At 37.6% G+C, this 22,063-nt stretch overlaps 1 protein-coding gene across 1 annotated transcript in view; it reads right to left on the reverse strand.

Annotated features, from left to right (window-relative positions):
- Positions 1-22,063, reverse strand: part of LOC134225784 (glucosylceramide transporter ABCA12) — an 85,332-nt gene that overhangs the window by 29,127 nt on the left and 34,142 nt on the right. Inside the window, exon 2 of the mRNA XM_062706138.1 lies at positions 731-1,267. Coding sequence (XP_062562122.1) covers positions 731-811 — 81 coding nt within the window. The 5' untranslated portion in view covers positions 812-1,267. The remainder of the gene's footprint in view (positions 1-730; positions 1,268-22,063) is intronic.

Below are 22,063 nucleotides of genomic sequence, written 5' to 3' on the forward strand. Positions count from 1 at the left end.
TATGCGATCAATTCTCCTAAAGTGCTTTTTTGACCTTTCTAATGTGTTTTTTCTATACATTTTCTGATGCACGAGAAAGGCATTATCGCCGCTAGGTGAATTAATCTATTTTTATTTTTAGGTATAAGGAAGGCATTAAGGTTTTTATTTTCTACTCCTGCAGATACAGATAAAATAAGTAGGACAACACTTTTGTTAAATATTTGTAACCTAATCTTGGTAGATCGAAACAAGTTCGGAAACACTTTTCAGCTTATTATCTCAAAACTAAGTTCTTTACACGGCTTCATGTGGAACAGATCTGACTTTACATTTCGAATAGCTCCTCAAGCCGTATCATCAGGACGTATATTAATCAACGCAAATATAATTAAACTAATCAAATATACGTATATATATTTTCAAGACGACAAAAACCAATTAACTTCTGAGCAAATCACAGTTGCAAAGTCCATTAGCGAATTGGCACATTTAATAAAGGCTAATGTTGATAGCGTAGTCGGTTGCTTCCATAAACGGCATGAATTAAAGCTGTGTGTGGTATTGAATGGCAATAAGCTTCTAACGTTGCGCTTCTTATCATATGGCGCTTATTAACTGTTTAAATCAACTACTTTTAAACTTTCAAACCAGCAATGTACAATTCTGGCTATCAATCAAGAATGTGACCTCCTGCAGGTCATCACAAAAAGCTGTACGGATTCCTTAACAAAGAATCTTTTTCACTCACCGGCTGTCGTATCCGTACGAGGTAGTCCTTCCGTAGCAGGGCTCGAATCTGCAACCAGTCAACATGTTTGCCCAGTTTCATGGCGCTGATATCCAACCGCCTAATTCCACCCAATGGTTGTATCCTCTAGAAACACACGTTTGACCGCTATACAAACAACAACAAACAGTGGCAAATGTTTGCTGTTTGTAGCTCGTTCACACATTCACCCACCCTTTTGATTAATGCAGAGCCACTTTTTTTTTGCTAATTACACAAAACACTAAACACCAGTAGTCACTTAAGCCAAATATGTGTAATGCAGGTGAGGTATTCGTAAAATGCTGCGTGGTTTATCGCGCTATCACAGTGGCGACGACGACGGTGGCGGTAATTATCACATAGTTTACAGCGCTCACGTTGCTGAGCCAAAGCCTGGATTGTTGTTGCATTTGGGGACTCTTCACCGTTACAAGATTTGCATGACAAACGCGTTGATCAAATTCTATAGTTGAACTTGAATTTTCTGGACACTTGATGATTCCTTAGTGGATGACCCTGAAATGAGAGATAGATGATAAGAGAACATGTGAGAATAATTATAATAATCATCATAGCAGAAAGCAAGCAAAGATACTTCAAAGTAAACAGAGATTGCTTTCATCCCAAGTCACTTGCATATATTTGCATATGGTAGCAACTACTGACTCATGTGAGCATGTCGTTACTTTGAAAGTAGTAAAGATGTATCATTTAGCTTAATTCACATTCCATAACAATAAATTCCAGCTCTATATCATACTGCTTTTGGTTCTATAAGAACTTTGGTAATACATATTTTTGTTAAGATCTCAAAACGTTTATCTAATATGGGTCATTCCGCGCCAAGTGACCGAGAAAAAGTGAAAACTTGCAGGTGAATACTATGAATTCTAACCAAAATAGGTGTATCTACTTATTTTGGGCCTACATTTTGAAAAAGCATTTGATCCGACCGTTTGAGCCGCCCCTCCGGCCAAACACACCTCCCCGTTTTTGAAGATTTTTAAAAACATGCCATTTTCAATAATCGATATCTCCGCCCCTGATAAAGCTACAAAAAACGTTAGTACCAGTTTTCCGCTTGAAATTTTGTGAAGATTTTACAAAAAATATTCCAGATGCAAAGCAGTGTTGCCAACTACATTATTTTTATGAAAAAAAATAAAAAATAGCATTTTTCTCAAAATACGTATAATTTTTGTTTTGATTTCTCAGCGGATTTGAGTTTATCAGGCAATTTCCTGTCAGAAACACTTATCGTTACAAAGTAAAATGAGCAGTTGCTGAGTTATGACGGTTTTAGTTAGGTATAATCGAAGGTTTTCATTCAGCATATCGTTCAATTCGTTCTGTAAAGGTAAACAACTATGATAATGTAGTTTTTTTAGTTTCATTCGAATAATTTACAAAAAAAAAACATATTTTTGCAGCACATAATGCTTTTTGGGCCAGTGATGCCAGATTTTCACTGAATATGTTTTAATGGTTTAAAGTTATTATTTCTGATCATAATACCTGGTTTACAGTTTGTCTTTGATTGATAAAACGGCCTACTTTTCCATCGCAACGAAATGGGTGTAATGACCATTATGCAACTCAAATGGGTTGCATAAATTTCATTATAGCACTCATTTGGGTGCTGTAATGAAAAACCAACATTAGGACAGTAGTTACATGACTGCATACTGCTCAATTAGCTCTGCTGGTGGGCTACAAAAGTTCAGTTTCAATAGATCTTTAAACGAGGGAAATGCTTTGATTCCATTAACTTCAATGAAATCAAGTTTTGCTCCCGTTAACATCAGTTTGAAGTACTCGTGGATTACACATACACATATTGTATAAGTGCCTGCTGCTCCTGCCAGAACGCATTCGGGTGGCCGATGTTCGGCGAATTAGATAAATCCAATTTGGTAAAAAAAAAACTTTTTTTCCTTGAAGAGGGCATATATTTCAGACAGATTCGCTAGAACCAAACGCTTCTGCTCCTGCACCCGTTTTCCTCCTTCACGTACGCTTTTGCATTATTTTTTCCCTGTCAGTTCCTTGCTTACGTCGGCCTCGCGAAAGAAATCCTGAACTTAATAGGCTCTCGACTGTTTGAATTTTACTAATACATTTTTTTTTGGCTTTCAGTCTTTACTGGCTATTAAAACGACATATTTCTTCTACGGGCGTAGAAGAAATATGTCGTTTTAATAGCCAGTAAAGACTGAAAGCCAAAAAAATGTATTAGTGAAATCCTGAACTTTTTGTACAATTTCTTGTTGGAGGGGATTACTCCTCTTAAGATTGGGGCAGCACAAAATACCTTTTGTGTCAACACATTCTTTCATGTTCCTTACTAAGCGTTCTGAACACTAAAATTCGTCCGAAGATAATAAAATTTTGATAATTATGTCAGAACATAAATTTATAATCAATAAGGGGTGGCCCATAAACCACGATACATTTTCGAGCCCCATCTTCTTTAATTCCTTAGTACAGAGGTTCCCAAACTTTTTGGATATGCTAGGTGGTTCTAGCAGAATTCAATATTGTTTGCGACCCACAAGGTGCAAAATGAATTGATTTTTAGAAATTTAATAAAAAAGTGAATTATATTGAGCGAATCATACTAAATTACTTTATATTCCTTTATTTATTGGATTTGGAATTTCAAACGATTTGGATTAGTTTTGTATTGGATTGAATTTGGATAGGATTTGGATCAGTTTTGGATTGGATTAGATTTGCATCTAAATTGGATCAGATTTTGATTGAATTTAGATTGGATTAGATTTAGATTGAATTTGGATCTGACTTGAATTGGATTTGTATATGATTTGACTGGATTCTGATTTGCTTTGGTTTGAATTTGGTTCAGATACGGGTTGGATTTCGAATAGATTTTTCAATTGAATTTATATTGTTTTTGGACTGGACATGGATTTTGACGACCAGCACAGTTCAGCATTCATATATTCACCTGTTCTGGATACCTATAGAAAGCTATTTACTTCTTAAAATTTGTTGTACTTTAGTCATTCGTTTATTAGTATTCCAAATCTAATCATTACTTATAAGATTCAAGTCTTAAAGCTGGTATACATTTTTAGGCCAAAAAAGGGACTCAAGTATGAATCAAGAGTTGTCTTTCGCGGCACATCAATGATTATCCCGCGACATCCCTGGAGGTCGATAAGTGTTTTTGACAAGAAATTGCCTGATAAACTCAAATCCGCTGAGAAATTAAAAAAAATTATACGTATTTTGAGAAAAACGTCGTTTTTTATTTTTTTTAGAAAAATAATGTAGTTGGCAACACTGCTTTGCATCTGAATTATTTTTTATAAAATCTTCACAATATTTCAAGCGGAAAACTGGTACTGACGTTTTTTGTAGCTTTATCAGGTGCGGAGATATCGATTATTGAAAATGGCATGTTTTTTAAAATCTTCAAAAACGGGGAGGAGTGTTTGGCCGGAGGGGCGGCTCAAACGGTCGGATCAAATGCTTTTTCGAAATGTAGGCTCAAAGTTAGTAGATACACCTATTTTGGTTGGAATTCATAGTATTCACCTGCAAGTTTTCACTTTTTCTCGGTCCCTTGGCGCGGAATGACCCAAATAAGATTTACTAAAGCTGCCATATCTCAGCAACGGCGCATTTTACTTTGTATCGATAAGTGTTTCGGACTGGAAAAAGTCTGTTAAGCTCGAATCCGTTGAGAAATCGAAGAAATAAATATACGTATTTTGAGAAAAATGCTTTTTTATTATTTTGTGAGAAAAATAATATAGTTGGCAACACTGCATAGCATTCAAAGTATTTTTTCTAAAAACTTCATCAAATTTCAAGCGAAAAACTGGTATTAAAGTTTCTTGTAGCTTTATCGGGGGCTGAGATATCGATATTTGAAAATAGCATGTTTTTAAAAATCTCCAAAAACAGGGAGGGGTTTCTGGTTGAAGGGGCGGTTCAATCAGCAAGTTCATATGGTTATTCAAAATAATAGACCATAATTAATATGTGCCAGATATTTTCCATTATTTTTAAATAGGTTAATTGCACGTGCTCGGTCACTTGGCGCGGAATGACCCATATATGATTTTGAGGGCTGTATGCATCATGCATAATAAGCTATGAAGCAAAATATCTTTCATACATGAAAAGGCTAGGTTTTTAAGGCTAGATTTGAACTCACGGTTCGATCGTCGGGCCTGTAAGGCAAGGGAAGGAATATCTGCAGTAACACTCTTAGTGTTTTATTCTCAAAGCAACCTCCAGGAAATTCTCTGACTATATATTTATTCAGAATAAACTTCAAGGAACCGCACCCATGATCATCCGACCGGCGAAGGCGAACGTGCTGTCAACAGTACTTAGAAGCTGCTCTGCTACGAATCGTGGTACTGTAATTGAAAATTGAACCCTACTTTGCTTGTGAGCTCTTTTATTATAAGGTAAACATAGCCGTGTGGTTGCTGATACAACAACAGAACTGGGCAGAACCGTCCAAAGGTAGCTTCTAATTGCCATAACAAGCTGGCTCGTTCGTCACTTGTTCAATATTCAATGACCGGCGCATACCGACCGGTATTGCTATAAAGATGTAACAACCGGTCTTTGTAAACATGTAATAGCCAGAGTTGTTTCACAAGAAACTCCTAATGTCCAGCGTCATGCGATCGCCCCTTTGCCGTTTGCTGCACGATGTCACCTGATAGTAAATCGCTGAGAAAAACATCCATATGCGGATGTGACATCCGAATGAATGGGCTCATTTACGCTGAGAATCACGTCCACATTAGAATAATGTTATCAGCCTGCGCGTTGTGCGATCTCACAGCCACAGTGAAATGGATGTCCAATAAAAAGTGGGTATTTTCAAATAACCTTTTTTGTTTGTCAATTTTCATATCATAACTTTGTTAATAATACGTTTCATCTCAAATGCATAATAAAACTAAGTACTGGATTTTTATTTCATGGTTTTTTCCACAAGTGCATATATTTTAACAATTACGTATAGAAAGATATACCCTCCCTTACTATGTGCAAGGCACTTTTCAGCAGTCTGAGAACCGATCGATTCTCATCTGACAGCTAGCAAAATATTTGCCATTATTGAATACGAAAGCACCAGCAGAGCACTTACGGTTTAGACAGGAATTTTCAACGAAAAGGCATTGCCACCGACTGGTAGTAACTCAAGTGGAAGATGGCTATCGAACGCGTCAGCAATGAATAGGTTCAGCGTGTGTAAAATGCTCGTGACGATCGATGGGGTTCAGTGGCAGAGGGTGGGCGCAAGCTGGACCCAATCGAAACACCCCGGCCGGCCCGCCGGAAGACAAATCGTTAGCTCGTTGAGATTGCGTCACTGGAGAAGATGCCGGGACTGGGATTTAAATAGATTATGCTGATTGGCGGTTCGCAGCGTGGTGCATTGAACGCGGGCAACAATGTAATTAATCGATAATGAGAGATGGCGCAACGCGCGATGAGAAATGGATAAAAGGGTGATTCTATTTCGCCCAACGCCTCGCATTCACAGTATGATTCTATTATAAGTCCCGGTTTGAGAAATCTTCTAAAAATAGCGTTAAAAATGTTGACAAGTGTACAAAAACTATAAAGTATTATTGTTGCATAACGAAGAATCTCTTGTACTGAACATTGTTGAAAAATGTGATGTGATCATTTGACTATGTAAATGTCGATAACTTTTTTCAAATGCCATTTTCCTTTCAGTACTCTGTAGCACTTGACATTGCTCTAAATATGATCTTTGCGGCGTGCGAACAAACCTGATGTAGAATGACATGTAGTGACATTTTGATAATTATGATCCACACTTTAGAAAAATATTTCATTAGTTTAGATGCTAAGATTATGCTTAGATGGTTTTGGAATCGTCGAAGAGTTGTAGGTTTATCGAACATCCTTATTTGGATTGCCTTCCGAAGGGTGTTTACGACAATTAGTCAAGGGGCATCAAATGACATTTTCATCTCTTCTAACGAAACATCATTTGATGGCGAGAATAGGCTTAGAGCTTGATATTAGCGCAATAACGGTCAAACTTAATTCCAATTTCCCATTCCGAGTAGAAGAGCATATAAAAATTATGGGTTAGGGACAAAAGGTCGAAAGACATAAGGTCGAAAGACATAAGGTCGAAAGGACAAAAAGTCGCAAGACAAAACGTCGAAAGACAAAAGGTCGAAAGGACAAATAGTCGAAAAGGACAAAAGGTCGAAAGGGGCAAAAGGTCGAAAGACAAAACGTCGAACGGGACAAAAGGTCGAAAAGACAAAAGGTCGAAAGGGACCAAAAGGTCGAAAGCGAAAAAGGTTGAAAGAAACAAAAGATCAATAAGATCAAAATTACACAATTTTTAACAATTAATTAAAATGCATTCAGTGAGTACAACTAATAGATGGATGTTTGGGTTTTCTAAATATCACATCGATCTGTCATAATGACGCACACCGCACATCAAATACATCATATAGTGAATAGTGAAAAATAAAAGGGCAACTTTTTTGCCAACTGTATAAACAACTCTGTCTCGCGCAATACAAGTTTTATTCATTTCCAAAATCAACAATCTGCTTTATCTCTAACAAAACTATCTAGACATTAATAATATTGTTTCATAGTAATTTCTCCTTCTTTGAAAATGACTCATTCTTCAATTTTCACACTCGAGTGTGTTATTCTTTCTGCTTGAAGTTCAATGCATAGCACAAACACCAAACTTGTTATCAACTTTTTCTTGATCGGAATTTTGTCGCTTTCGACGTTTTGTCCCTTTCGACGTTTTGTCTTTTTCGACCTTTTGTCCCTTTCGACTTTTTGTCTTTTTCGACCTTTTGTATATTTCGATCTTTTGTCCTTTCGACGTTTTGTCTTTTCGACCTTTTGTCCTTTCGACCTTTTGTCTTTTCGACCTTTTGTCTTTCGACCTTTTGTCTTTCGACCTTTTGTCCTTTCGACCTTTTGTCTTTCGACCTTTTGTCATAGATTCAAAAATGATATCATCATATGTTATTATGTTACACTAAATTTCTACAACAAAATTTGTTAGAAGCTTGGTGCATGATGTTGTTGAGATAACTGATTTAAAAAAATCACACTACTTGAAACAAAAAGCTTCCAAATTTTGTTACAATTTTATCACAAAAGTCCAAAGTACAATTTTGTTAGTAGGCTGACCAGATCATTTCGGTGAAAAACCGAAATTTCAATGTTTATGGCATGGACCTAATTTTCATTTTTCTTGTAAGAAATAAAAAATATTTTAAAGAGAATCATTCACCACCATATTCTTCTACTGTATTAAGTTAGTTGTGAAAAATACTAAACTACAAATATTTCATTCTTCGAAGGGACGCGGACAAAAACAAGAAGGAACAGAAAATTACGCATCTTTCAATATATAAAATAATTAATACTCTTAGATATCAAGGATTTTATTATTGACCAATATCAAAAACTTTTCCAATTCTGAACAATTGAAAATAACAAACAATAGTCAAAGCACCTTGCCTAAGGGGTTTTTGGCATTCGACGCCTACGAAAAATAGTTTCAAGAAAAAATGTCAACAGACAAAAGCGAAAAAAGCAATAAGGTGGAATTATTGATTTCTCGTGCCAAATCCCTTTTTCATGAATATAAGTGGGAAAAAATCTGTGGATAAGAATGGCTGAATTGTGAACTCAAGTTAAAAATTGATTCTCACAGGTATTTTAAACAACACTGCACGACAAGTTTTATTCCTTCTTACTTCATCCTTCTTCTTACTTCCTTCTTCTTTCTGCTTTTTTCTCGTTTCTTCCTACTTCGTTCCTTCTTCTTTCTTCTTTCTTTCTTCTTCTTTCTTCTTTCTTCTTCCTTCTTTCCTCTTTTTTTCCTTCACTCTTCTTCCTTTTTTCTTCTTCTTTCTATCTTCTTCCTTTCTGCTTTTCTCCTTCTTCCTCCTTCCTTTTTTTATCGTCCTTCTCCTTCTTTCTTCATTGTTATTTCTTCTTCATTCTTTTTTCTTCCTTGCTTCTTCTTTCATCTTCATTTTTCCTTATCTTTTATATAAGAAAATCTTTTATTCCTTCATCCTCATTTCCTTTTCTTTCTTCTTTCTTCCTTTTCCTTTTTTTTCTTTTTTCCTTTTTCCTTCTTATTCTTTTTTCTTTCTTCTCCCTTCTTCTTTCTTCCTACTTCCTTCTTCTTTCGAACTACTTTTCCCTTCTTTCTTTTTCATTATTTCTCTCTTCTTTCTTCTTCCTTTTTTCTTTTTTCTTCCTTCTTCTTTGTTTTTTCTTCTTTGTTCCTTTTTCCTTCTTCCTCATTCCATCTTCCTTATTTCTTCTTCCATCTACCTTCTTCCTTCTTTCTTTTTTTATTATTTCTCCTTTTTTCATCTTCCGTTTTCCTAATGTCTTCTTTCTTCTTAGTGCTCTCTTCTTCCATCTTCCTTCTTCTTTCTTCTTCATTCTCCCTTCTTCCTAATCCCTTCTTCTTTCCTCTTCTTCCTTCTTTCTTCTTCCTTCTTCCTCATTCCATCTTCCTTCTTTTTTCTTCATACTCCCTTTTTCCATGTTCCTTCTTCCTTCTTTCATCTTCTTTGTTTCTACTTCCTCCCTAATCCTTACTTCTACCTTTATTTTTATTCTTTCTTCCTTCTTCTTTTTTCTTCTTCCTACTTTCTTCTTTCTTTCTTCTTTCTTCATTCTTCCTTCTTTCTTCCCGAGTAGCACATCTCTGATTCGGTTGCGGCAACTCAAATGTATATGAGTTACTATAACTTACGTACAACATGTGTGCAGCTTGGGTTCTTCCTGCTCCTTATTCCTTCTTTTTTCTCCCTTCTTCCTTCTTGCTACTCGCTATCTCACTTATCCTCCTCACCTATCACATCTAATTTATTACCAATATCTTCACATTACTTTGGACTCCGCAAGACGCTCCGATCGAATAGAGTTCGCCGCCGTACCAAACTGACTATCTACAAAACGCTTATAAGACCGGTAGTTCTCTACGGACACGAGACCTGGACGATGCTCGTGGAGGACCAACGCGCACTGGGAGTTTTCGAAAGGAAAGTGTTGCGTACCATCTATGGTGGGGTGCAGATGGCGGACGGTACGTGGAGGAGGCGAATGAACCACGAGTTGCATCAGCTGTTGGGAGAACCATCCATCGTTCACACTGCGAAAATCGGAAGACTGCGGTGGGCCGGGCACGTAGCCAGAATGTCGGACAGTAATCCGGTGAAAATGGTTCTCGACAACGATCCGACGGGAACAAGAAGGCGAGGTGCACAGCGGGCAAGGTGGATCGATCAGGTGGAGGGCGACTTGCGGACCCTCCGCAGACTGCGTGGTTGGCGAAGTGCAGCCATGGACCGAGCTGAATGGAGATGTCTTTTATGTGCAGCACAGGCCACTCCGGCCTTAGTCTGATGATAAATAAATAAATCTTCACATTAGTCATTTCTCATTTGCCACTTCTCACTTCTTGCTTCCCACTACAAACTTCCCTCTCACTACTCACTATTCACTATCCGGTCAAACGGTATTGGCCAAATGGCGTTCGGTCAAATGACCCTTGCAGCCAAACGGCATTCTTCTAAACGGCATTCGGCCAAATGACCCTAAACCGTTTTCGATTGCCACGTGATCTGGAATAGTTTGATCTGCTTTGTGCGGTCGGTTAACCTTTCCGTCCCCAACGTCTATTTTTAAGGGCTTTCAAAAATCTAAACTGCTGACAACTGACCCCAACGGAATCTGAAATAATTCTGGAACCGTATTGTGGATAGCCTCGAAACTAAATCAAAAATTGGGATCCATCCGGATGGAATGCAACTTGTTGCGAAAGAATCGGTCAAGAAATGCGATTTTTACAGCAGTTTAGATTTTTGAAAGCCCTTAAAAACGGACGTTGGGGACGGAAAGGTTAATAAATTATTTAGTGCGCCTTTTATTTAACCTCAATCAAATTACTCACCACATCCTGCAAACGGTTTACTAAAACAAACTTTGCTACACTTCGCATTCCATAAATTCAATAGCTTAAAGCCCGAAGTCCACTGTTTGTCATAATGACAAATATTTCTTGCGGAGACGAGCCAGCCTAGGGCTGAAAGTCTCCTTAATAAGGACAAACAATATTTCTTACTTAACTTTCCAAAGGACCTAAGTAACATTTTTTTCATGAACTAATTTGAATACTGCAATCAATAGCTTTCATGTTGTTCTGTTGTTTGCGCTATTCAAATTAATTCATGAAAAAAATGTTACTTAGGTCCTTTTGAAAAGTTCCGGACATCTATGAAACCGATTAGAAATCGACATGGATATCAAGCTGACTTGACAAATATTTGTCATTATGACAAACAGTGTACTGATAGCTTAACACACAATAATGGAGTAGCAACCGTGAGCGCTCAATCATACTCGCTCTTGCTCATAAATATTCAACATTTTTAAAATGACGCCCCCTTCTAAAAAAATATTCCCTCTAAAACTTTTCCTCCTTCTAGAAAGTTATTCCTACAGATTCAGAACAAAAATCTGAGGTATCCAGAAACCACCCAATATATCAACAAAATTTGTTTGAATTTAAATTTAGTTTTAATCAGTAATTGAGATACGAGTTGTCGTAATTATACTTGAAGGAAGCGTGTATGTGAACCTTGAACCAAATAACTTGGTTTCCTAACAACGCTTTGGTCTCATCGAAACCACTAGACGACGGCTAGACGAATAATTTGGTGTTTTCTTTTTATCTTTTTAAGCGGAAATTTTTTATCAGATTATATGTCGTAGCCATATTCTGGAGCAAAAGACATTGCGTACCCTTGAACCACTATAAACAAACTTGTCATGCAAAATCGAAAATTTGCATGTATATATTATTAAGATGTAGATCTTCATAAAGTATCACTTTGTTTTGCCGCATAGGAACCTGCTATGGAAATCGATTCCACGAATTCAAATTAGCTTCCGGATGAGATAGATACTGGGGATTCCAACATCACTAATTCTCTTATTTTTGGTATGGAAACAGTAGGATTTGATGGAAAGACTTCATATCGATTGTAAAACCATAAAAATCCCAAGCTGATAAATAATTGACATAGCACTGGAATAATCGGTTAGATTCTGGAATATACACTGAGTCGCGTCACCTCATTATTTTACGACACACATCCGTGAGAAAGTAATTCCACCGGAGTTTGCTTGTAGGAATTTTCCCTTGCACGCAATTCGAGGCACTGTGCTGTGACGCAACGGGTAGTCACGATATTAATAATTCATCTCTTCACATCATTGTTGTAAACGGCTAGCATGTTTTTAGCGTACTTAACCTATCGACTACCACTGATCCCAATCCAGTCCGTATACACGGTGTGATGATCCTTGAGCATGTCAATATGTACTTTGATCGTGAATCTTTTTATAATGCTTATTTAACGACATACTTGTTAAGTAATTATTAAAATATTGACGGTTTAGATGGATGACCTTAAATGCGATGAAAATGCAAATAGGACCGGTTTACGGTCAGCGAACAGCTGTGTGGTGCCCAAACGAGATACGGGCATCCAAAACGGACCCACTTTTCCAGCTGTTGTAATGTTTGAGATGAAAAAATTGCTTCGCATTTCAATTGCGATCTGCGTTGATCGCTCGTTAATTTGATATTCAACTGGAGGTACCCTGCTGTTAGGTGGGGGATAATTGATCATGACAAATCGGAAAAGAACTCGTAGCTTTACTGTACGGCATCGTACCTACGTACGATCGTTGACTTTTTTTTCTCTTTCGCATTGTCATTGTCATGGGTGTAGGGAGCTTTATTTTGGTTAGAGTTTTTTTTTGGGAGGGGTGGTAATAAGCAGTGTGAAATAGAATAAAATATATTACAGATTTTCAAACCATTCTGTTTTGCACCGAAAATTATTTTGATGAATTAGAATTGAATTATCTAATTTCAATATTTTGATAGAGAACACAATCGCCAGTGAAATAATTTCAATCCGCAACCGCAACGAAACAGAATCGTCGGATGTTGGTAAAAAATACTAAAAACACAACGTTGTCTTTATTATTTCCAATTCAGGATGATGGTAAGTCGTTTCGCTGGCCCCTTTTCATAATTGAGACAATAATGTTTTTTTCTAAAATTCATAATTTTATTTATTTGCATACCTGCATTTCGATTTTTAAATAATGAAACCAAAACAAAATCATCGGAAGAGTGACAGTAGCATCGTAGCATAATGTGAAATAAAGGGCCATGTAGCTAAGAGGTGTTTGGTGCTATGTTCTAGCCCCTTAAAAGTTTGAAATGAAAATTAAAAGCCGTTAAAAAAAAATATATAAATATATATTTGTACATTGTATATTCTTTTGACTAGGCTATTTGAGGGCTGAGATACAACAGATTGAGACTGAGATTGAGAACAAGCCAATTTCTCTGTATGCAGAATTTAGAAGGGGCTGATTCCCTCTCTAGCCTCGCCAATGATCATAATTGCGAGCGCCGGCTTTAGAGGAGCAGAAAATTACCCGATGCTTTTGCTTTTCACCCCATAGCCACCCATTTCCACTACTATAGTAAATCAATTTAACCGCAGTCGACTTTGAATAGACTCTGTAAGCGAACAACGGTGGATGAAAAAAATAAATCGGTGGGTGACTGACTGTTGTAATCTGTAGCGAGGTTGTAATCTATCCAAATGGGCTCCGTTTACCTGCATGACCAATAATTTCCAGACTGAGACATGAATTTACAAAAACTGCCCCCGTATCTGAACAAAAGCATTCTAACTCGGTGATGCATAAAATTAATTCGCAATGTTGCGCGCGAAAACGGGGCACTGACTGAGTAGAATGTCGAAAATTTCGTTCGCTATACTAGGCGCTGTGGGAATGTGAAGTGAGTGATACTACTTTGGTTTTGAATGTCTAGTGGCGGTCTGCTGACGAGGCGCAATGATTTTAGATAAGTATCTTCTACTTTAGTTCTATGCTTGGGTTAAATTGGGAAAATATGTTGATCTAGATTAGCCTATCCGTTCCTGACTTCTGTTTTTAAAAGCTTTCGAAAATTAAAACTGAGGTAAAAATCACATTTCCTTCGCAACAACTTGCAATAATCTATGACTTTTAATGGCAATTTTCAGAATGTTTGGGAAAAATCTAGATTTTTTTTAATCACTGAAATATATAAGTTCTATAGCCCATCAAATTTCCATCGGCAAAACCCTTATGGCCTTTTTAAATTTTTTAAATTGATTAAAAGAGGACGGGGTTTTTCAACCGTGTAAAAATAAGTAAGGGGGGGGGGGTGGTGTTGTGGGGATTTGGGGTTGTTGGTCTGAAATCTATTTTAGCAAACTTTAATTCAGAAATCATCACAACAGATAAATTCAAAGAAGTTGAGCATGTCTGGGTAAAAAAAAATGTTATTTTGGTCCTTTTGAAAAGTTAAGCGAGATATATTCGCATCCGTTTATTTCCCACTTAATCATGCTTGTAAACAACATAACTATGATTCTTTATTTGAGTGCGCTGCACAAATACTATCAGAACGTCCACCGGAGGTTAAAGTGCACATCTATGGGAACTTTAATCAACGCAATGCTGACTTTATTCTAGACTATGAAAATTAATGTATCCTACTGACAGCCGTTGTGGATAACGAAACAGTGCAATTATTTTTTGACAAGTTTGCAAGTTTAGGATTGAACCAAATTAATCATATAAAAAACAGTCAAAATTGCTATTGAGACTTCTTGTTGACAAATATCTAGGAAGATTTTTGTGTAACAAAATCTCTAAATCCATTATGGAAATGTGAAGCATTGCACAGCAATCGAATACTTGTTATTCATGCATGAACAACAATGTCCCAAAGACTGTGGGTATGAAGATGTCTTTAAATACAATTTAACGAACTATGGAACTATTCGAGGTAGGATAAGCAGTGTAAACTGGCAAATAGTTTTATTTAAGCAACGAAGAAAATGCTAAGGTATCTGTTAAAACTTTTCACAGATTATAATCGACGACGAATAGAACACGCACTGTACTTACTTGCCCCGATGGCTACTGCAAACTAAGGAAGGTTGCGCTTGTCTCACGAAACTAAATTTAGACTATTTCTTAAATCTGCTGAACGAAAGCTTCGGCAGAAAAATTGATTTTTTGTTGACACTTGGTGCGGTTTGGCAGAACCCCGGTCATTTGATTCACAGTTGCTATCAATCCGCAATAACATCATTATTCTTACTGGAATTTCGAAACTCAAGGCCGAATTAGCTAGAGAAGCAAAAAGTGAAAAATGAGAAGTTTTTTCTTCCTTCTCCCTTTTTGCATCTTCCTTCTTCTATCTGTCTTCTTCCTTCTTCCTCCTTCCTCCTTCCTTCTTCCTTATTCCCTCTTCCTTCTTCCTTCTTCCTTCTTCTTTCTTCCTTCTACCTTCTTCCGTCTTCCTTCTTCCTTCCTCCTTCTTCCTTCTTCCTTCTTCTTTCTTCCTTCTCCCTTCTTCCTTCTTCCTGCTTCCATCTTCCTCCTTCCTTCTTCCTTCTTCCTTCTTCCTTTTTCCGTCTTCATTCTTCTTTCTTCCTTCTTTCTCCCGTCTTTCGTCTTCCTTCTTTCTTCTTCGTTCTTCTTTCTTCCTTCTTACTTCTGCTTTCTTCCTTCTTCCTTCTCCATTCATCGATTTTTCTTCTTCATTTTTCCGTCTTCTTTCTTCTTTCTTCCTTCTTCGTTATTTTTTTCTTCCTTCTTACTTCTTCCTTCTCCCCTCTTCTTTCTTCTTTCTTCCTTCTTCCTTCTTCCTTCTTCTTTCTTCCTTCTTCTTTCTTCCGACATCTTTCTTCCTACTTTCTTCTTCCCTCTTCTTCAACCTTCTTTCTTTTTCCTTCTTTCTTCTTCCCTCTTCTATCTTCTTTCTTTTTCCATCTTCCTTCTTCCTTTTTACTTCTTAGGAAGAAGAAAGAAGGAAAGAGGAAGAAGAAAGAAAAAAAAAGTTCTTTCTTCTTACTTTTTCCTTTTTCCTTATGCCTTTCTGTTTCTTCCTTCTTCTTTCTTCCTTCTCTCTCCCGTCTACCATCTTCCTTCATTCTTCTTCGTTTTTCTTTCTTCATTCTACCTTTTTTCCTTCCTCTTTTTTTCCTTCTTCCTTCTTCTTTCTTCCTTCTTCCATACAAGACATATACCTTTGTCTTCGCGAAAGTTGTAGCAAAAGCTTTCGTGAAAAACTTTGTCGAAGACACTTAGTTCGTAATTTCATTACTTTTGGAGATTTATATTACTTTTCAACGTAATTTATGCAAACTTTGTGTTATTTGGTAGTTCAACAAGTCGCAAATGCATTACATGTGAGTAGTCATAAAAAAATATTACTGAGAACACGTAATAAAGCTTTTCTGAAAAGTCGCGAAAAAGTGGATTTCAAAAAGTGCCTGGGCAATACGCCCCACCGTAATCAAACACGTTTCATAGACCTTCATTAGTATTTTATCTATCACATAATAAAAAGGTTACAAATCCTTATGTGCTTGACATTAAAAAACCAACATAAGTCCATTTAAGCAGGTGTGAATTACATTTCAATATTGTCCATACAATTTGGAAGCAACTGCTGCAGGCTCGCTGCACTTGTGTACAGTTGGTAAGGGCATACCGTCCTGCCTACACTGGGGCGTTTTGGCCAGTGAAACATGTTTTCGAAAATCGTTACATTTTTGAAGATGGAAGAAATTTTATATCATATTAACGACTGAGAAGCGTTATTTTGTTGCCCAACTGAGTGTTCCTGTGCAAGTTTTGCGGACAGTATGCTAGAGTCGCTCCAGAATGTTGAGCAAACAAATATGAAAAGTTACATCAAAACTGTAACTTTTTGTATTTTGCTATTATTTTCATTGTGTAATAGAAAAATACTTCCACATTCACATAGTATGATGGTTTTACAAATATTTATAGGTTCCAACTGATTTTCACCCTTAGTTAGGTATAGTTTTCTAGAAATCAAAGGGGGGCGTTTTGGCCAGGTGGGGCGCATTATACCGTCTTACCCTATAAGCATACAAGCATATGGAGACGCATGGTGCGCTGATTCATTAACTCCTTGTGGGGATTGATTTTGTTTTAAATAGTAAGAATTTTTTTTTGATGAAACATATCTTACACACTCAGTTCAGCTCGGCATATTTTGATTCTTTTGCCGAGATCCGCACAGCCGAGCGCTCGGTTTGTGTTTTTCTGCTGATATCTCAGCTGAAAAAATAGTTTGTTTACTGCGGCATTCAAAGGAGCCACCGTAAACATATGTTTATTCAGCCGATAATCCAGCAAACGAACTTAAACCGAGATTTGCACAGCCGAGATCAGTAGAAAAATTTAAGTGTGTACATTCGCTTACATCGCTAGTTTAGGAATGAATTTAAAGTTCATTACTTGTACTTTGTTATGCGTATGAGATTTGCCCGTTGTTCAAAAGAACTATTATTTTGTTTTTATTTTTGAAGTTTTCAAGTCGTCACCAAACGGCGTATTTTAATATTATCTGAAGCTCTCTAGAACATGCAAAAAATGTGGAAATAAAAATGAAACAGATATTTCAAGGGGTTGTCAGCATAATACGTAAAAAATCTCCAAAAGTAACGGAATTACGAACTTGGTGTCTTCGACAATGTTTTTCAGGGGACTTTTGCTACAATTTTCGTGAAGAATCAAACCTTATATGTTGTGAATTGCAAAAAAAAAAAATATTTTTTTTCTTTGTTTTGTCACTTGTGACTAGGGATGAATCGATACTAGTAAATACGAGTAAATACTCGATACTTTTGATACGATACCAAGTACTTTTGGAATCGATACTTTGAGTCCCGATACCAAGTACGTATCGAATTGAAGTAGTTGAATCATTTGAGTACTCAATTCAAAATCCGTTAAATCTTATACAGATAAATAGAAACATTGTTTTTGTGTAATAATCTTATACTAAAATTAAAAAGTATTTAAATCAGATAAACACTTTCAAGTTTTTTTTTTCTGCTCAACACTTGTTTCTGCTAACTGCTATAACCTATTAGTGAAAATTACAAAAGCGAACTTAGTTTAATTTTAATGATTTCCTATGATCAACTTAAAATTGAGAAACGGAAATGTGGCCGATTTTCAATCCAAGTCAGTTATAGAATATTGGTTTCTATTTTAAATGTAGCTTAAGCGGAAGACGGCACGGAAGGGTTGCCAAGTTACTTAATAATATATCAAATGAGCTGAACCATTCTAAAGTTGGTTTAAGCATAGTCTCTTAAAATCCATTTGTCCACAAAAGGTGTTATAAACATTGTCTCAACCTTATTTGGTCCACACCACAGACCGCCGCTATTTCGTGCAATACATTTCCTTATACCCTTGTCACTTTTGAATAACTCGTTCAATTTTAAAACAAATAGAACTATCAAGCAACCCTTCCCGTTTTCTAGAGCCATCTGTACAATAGAAATAATTCTTCGTCGTCGCAGAATGCCATTAGTGAAAAGAAAGTTTTTTTTTGTATATTTTGTGGTATTAATCTTAATGAAAGAATATATTGAAACTTTATTATGTTCCCCCTGCATAAAGGTAATAATGGATAAATAAATAAAATAAAAATAAATTACTCAAATATCTTGGGTAATCTTAGCTTTGCACTAATATTTGGGGCTGTTTTTTAGTAGCCCTATTGAAGAAGCATCAGAGATTTACATAGAAAGGAACATGAATTTGAAATACAGTAACTATTAATGTTATGTTACTTTTAAAACAATTGGTTTACATTTATAATGTGTTTCGCTGTTGACACACTCTCTATTTAAGTTAACTATAGATTCGATGGACAGAAAGTAATGTGAAAGTGCTTTAAGAAAAGCCTCCCGGAATCCAAATTTGAATCTACTCGCGTTTTCAAAAACACACCACTCAATATGGAAGCAACGCGCAACTGCTACTTTTATTATTTAAAATTTTTTCATTACGGCTAAATTATGGATAACTACTTGTTAGTGACAAAATAATTTTACTTCAAATTCATGAATTACTCATATGATACGAGTAGGTATCGATACTTTTAATTCGATATTTAGTAGTATCGATACTTTTATTCGATACTACTTTAAAGTAAAAGTATCGATACCTTAGTGGTATTGCTTCATCCCTATGTGACGGCTAAGACTGCTCACGGTCCATCCCGCCTAAAAAAAAAAATTTTTTATCTCACTTTAAGGGGGATTGATCAGTAAGCAAAATACCTCTAAAGAAGCGTGTAAGCGCTCGTCGATAAGCGAGCCCATTGTGCACCGTACACTACCGGGTAGCATTGGTATCGGTATGTGCTACCAGGAAATGACAACGTCCGTCATCTACGTCAGAACCAGAAAATGACAACGTCTGTGTCATACGGGATGATAAGCAAAAAGCGCATGTTATCGACAAATTGATAATCTATATCCATTCTAGTTCTTTAAAATCTGCTAATGAGAAATATTTGCTAAAATTTAAAGTTTTGCTTAAATCTAGAGCCATCTTAGTGCCTTAGTGCTGTTGTATCCACATGAATTAATTACCTCCTAATTACGAATATGCTACAAAACAAGTGAGAAACTAAGATAGGTACCGTCAACTGGGGGGAGATGATCATTTTTAAGACAAAACATGCAATAACAATGTGTGTTTACATTTTAAATCGAAACAAATATTTTCAAAACATGTACTGCTATACGTTGCAATAATCAACAACTTTAGTTTTCTGAAATGCGTTCGCATTTATTAAAATAAATTAAATTATCACACATTTTTTGAGTAATCTGGTTTGGGGTGAAGTTGATCAAGACAGCTCTACTAAAATCATTATGACCTAGTAGTCAAAATACACTAGGTTATCTGTATGAATGTTGAATTTCCTACGTAAAGAAGTCTACGAAGTCAATATTTGAAACGAAAATAGCGTCATTTATGACAATCTCTCTCTTTCTTCCACAAAATACATTTTCATGATTATAATGAAAAAACTCGGATTTCTACCTCGCGGTAACATTACTTGAACTGAGAATATTGTTGACTACCGTTTCATAAAAAAATTTGGCACTTTTGACTGACACATCAAATGATCATCTTCACCTCAATGATCATCTTCCCCCCAGTTGACGGTACCCAAGAGTGCATAATCACTTCCCTCGAACCTCCAAGAACGGTAGGCCGTAATGTACATAACTAAATCAATTTCAATCACCTTCAATCACCAAGTTTAATGCTGCAGTGACCTGTGTACAGCTGCTGCAGTGACCTGTGTACAGGGCTGCAAAATGGTGGGTTGACATCAAGGAAAGAGCGCCCAACAGAGCTCTGGTCCCCACAAGTCCCTATCTCACGCTTCCACGGGTCGTCCGATGACAAAAGACCGCCAGCTAAGGGTTGTGTACTTAGCTGGTAGTGCAGCCTGGGCACTGTTGTCCTTCTGACATCAGCTAGAGTGAGAAGGTACGCCTTGAGCGTCTGTTCACCAGGAGGTGCGGCTCAAACAGCGTCTGCCTGGTACCCAGCGGCAGATTAACGAAATGCTGTATCACGTCAGCTATACCTAAGGTGGCAGCCCCATCATCGCGATGTAGGTAACGCGACCCCGGTAAGGTAGCTTACTGGAGTCTCTCAAATACCACGAAAAATGGAGATAGAAGAAAAAGAGAACGTTACTTTTGGCAACCGACCCGGCAACGAAATAAGGACTATGATTGGAAACTCGGTACCTGGAATGTCAGGACCCTAAATGAACCTGGACGAGTGAGCCTTCTGGCTCGTGAACTGCAGAAGGTTGGGCTGAACGTGGCTGCTATTCAAGGAGTCCGATGGCCTCGATCCGGAGAACGTGAATTCCGAGCCGTGGACCCCACGACCATTCTGCATTCAAGTATAACATCTATCACAGCGGCGGTGAAAAAGCAGAGCATGGAGTTGGTTTCGTAGTGATGGGCAAGCAGATGAAGCGAGTGATGCGGTGGAAACCCATTAGAGAACGAATCTGTGTGTTGAGGATACGGGGCAAATTCTTCAATTACAGCCTAATCAATGTTTACGCACCGACAAACGATAAATCCGACGACGTGAAGGACCCGTTTTATGAATGTCTTGATAAAGCCTATGGAGAGTGCCCAAAGCATGACGTGAAAATTGTTATCGGAGACGCTAACGCTCAGGCCGGTAGAGAGGTGTTTTTCCGTCCCATAATCGGTAGGGAGAGCCTTCACTCCGCTACCAATGACAACGGCCTACGGCTAGTAAATTTTGCTGCTGCAAGAGGGATGGCCATCAGTAGCACCTACTTTGCACGAAAGAACATCCGAAAGCACACCTGGAGACACCCAAATGGTGAAACTTGCAACCAGATAGACCATGTTCTGGTGGATGGGCGCCATTTCTCGGATGTTATCGATGTGCGGACATTCAGAGGTCCGAACATTGACTCTGATCACTACCTCGTTGTCAGTAAAATTCTATCACGGTTGTCAACTGTATCGAACGAAAGATCACAGCGAACGATGCGTTACAATATCCAGCGATTGTCGGCGGAAGGAGTATTGGCAGAGTACCGCCAGAAGCTCGACGTACGGATAAGTGCAATCAACGTTAGCGACAACTTCAACGACCTATGGAAGTCGATCCATGGATCAGTGAGCACAACAGCACAAGAAGTTGTAGACACTGCACAGAGGCAACTCAGGACGGGTTGGTTCGATGCGGAGTGTCAGAGAGTGACAGACGAGAAGAACGTTGCCAGAAGCCGAATGTTGGTGTCGGGTACCTGATCGAATAGAGATCGGTACAAGGAAGTAAGAGCAGCCGAAAAACGAACCCACCGCAAGAATAATAAAGAATATGAAGAACAAGTGATTAGCGAAGCGCAGGAAAAATGGAGCAGAACGATATGCGGAGGTTTTATGAGTCTGTCAATGGCGTGCGGAGAAAGACAGCGCCATCTCCCGTCATGTGCAACGACCAACAAGGGAATTTGCTGACAGATAAAACCGAAGTGGCTGCCAGGTGGAAGCAACACTTCGAGACTTTGTTGAATAGTGGAAGTGACGGTGCATCGGTGAACAGAATAAATATTAGCGACGATGGACAAGCTGTGGAGTCACCTACACTAGATGAGGTTAAAAAAGCTGTTAAAGAGCTGAAAAACAATAAGGCTGCGGGGAAGGACCAGCTCCCGGCTGAACTTCTCAAACATGGCAGTGAGCAGCTTTATGAAGTTCTGCACCATAT

The sequence above is a fragment of the Armigeres subalbatus genome, chromosome 3 (genome assembly GCF_024139115.2).
Source record: "Armigeres subalbatus isolate Guangzhou_Male chromosome 3, GZ_Asu_2, whole genome shotgun sequence".
NCBI lineage: Eukaryota > Metazoa > Arthropoda > Insecta > Diptera > Culicidae > Armigeres > Armigeres subalbatus.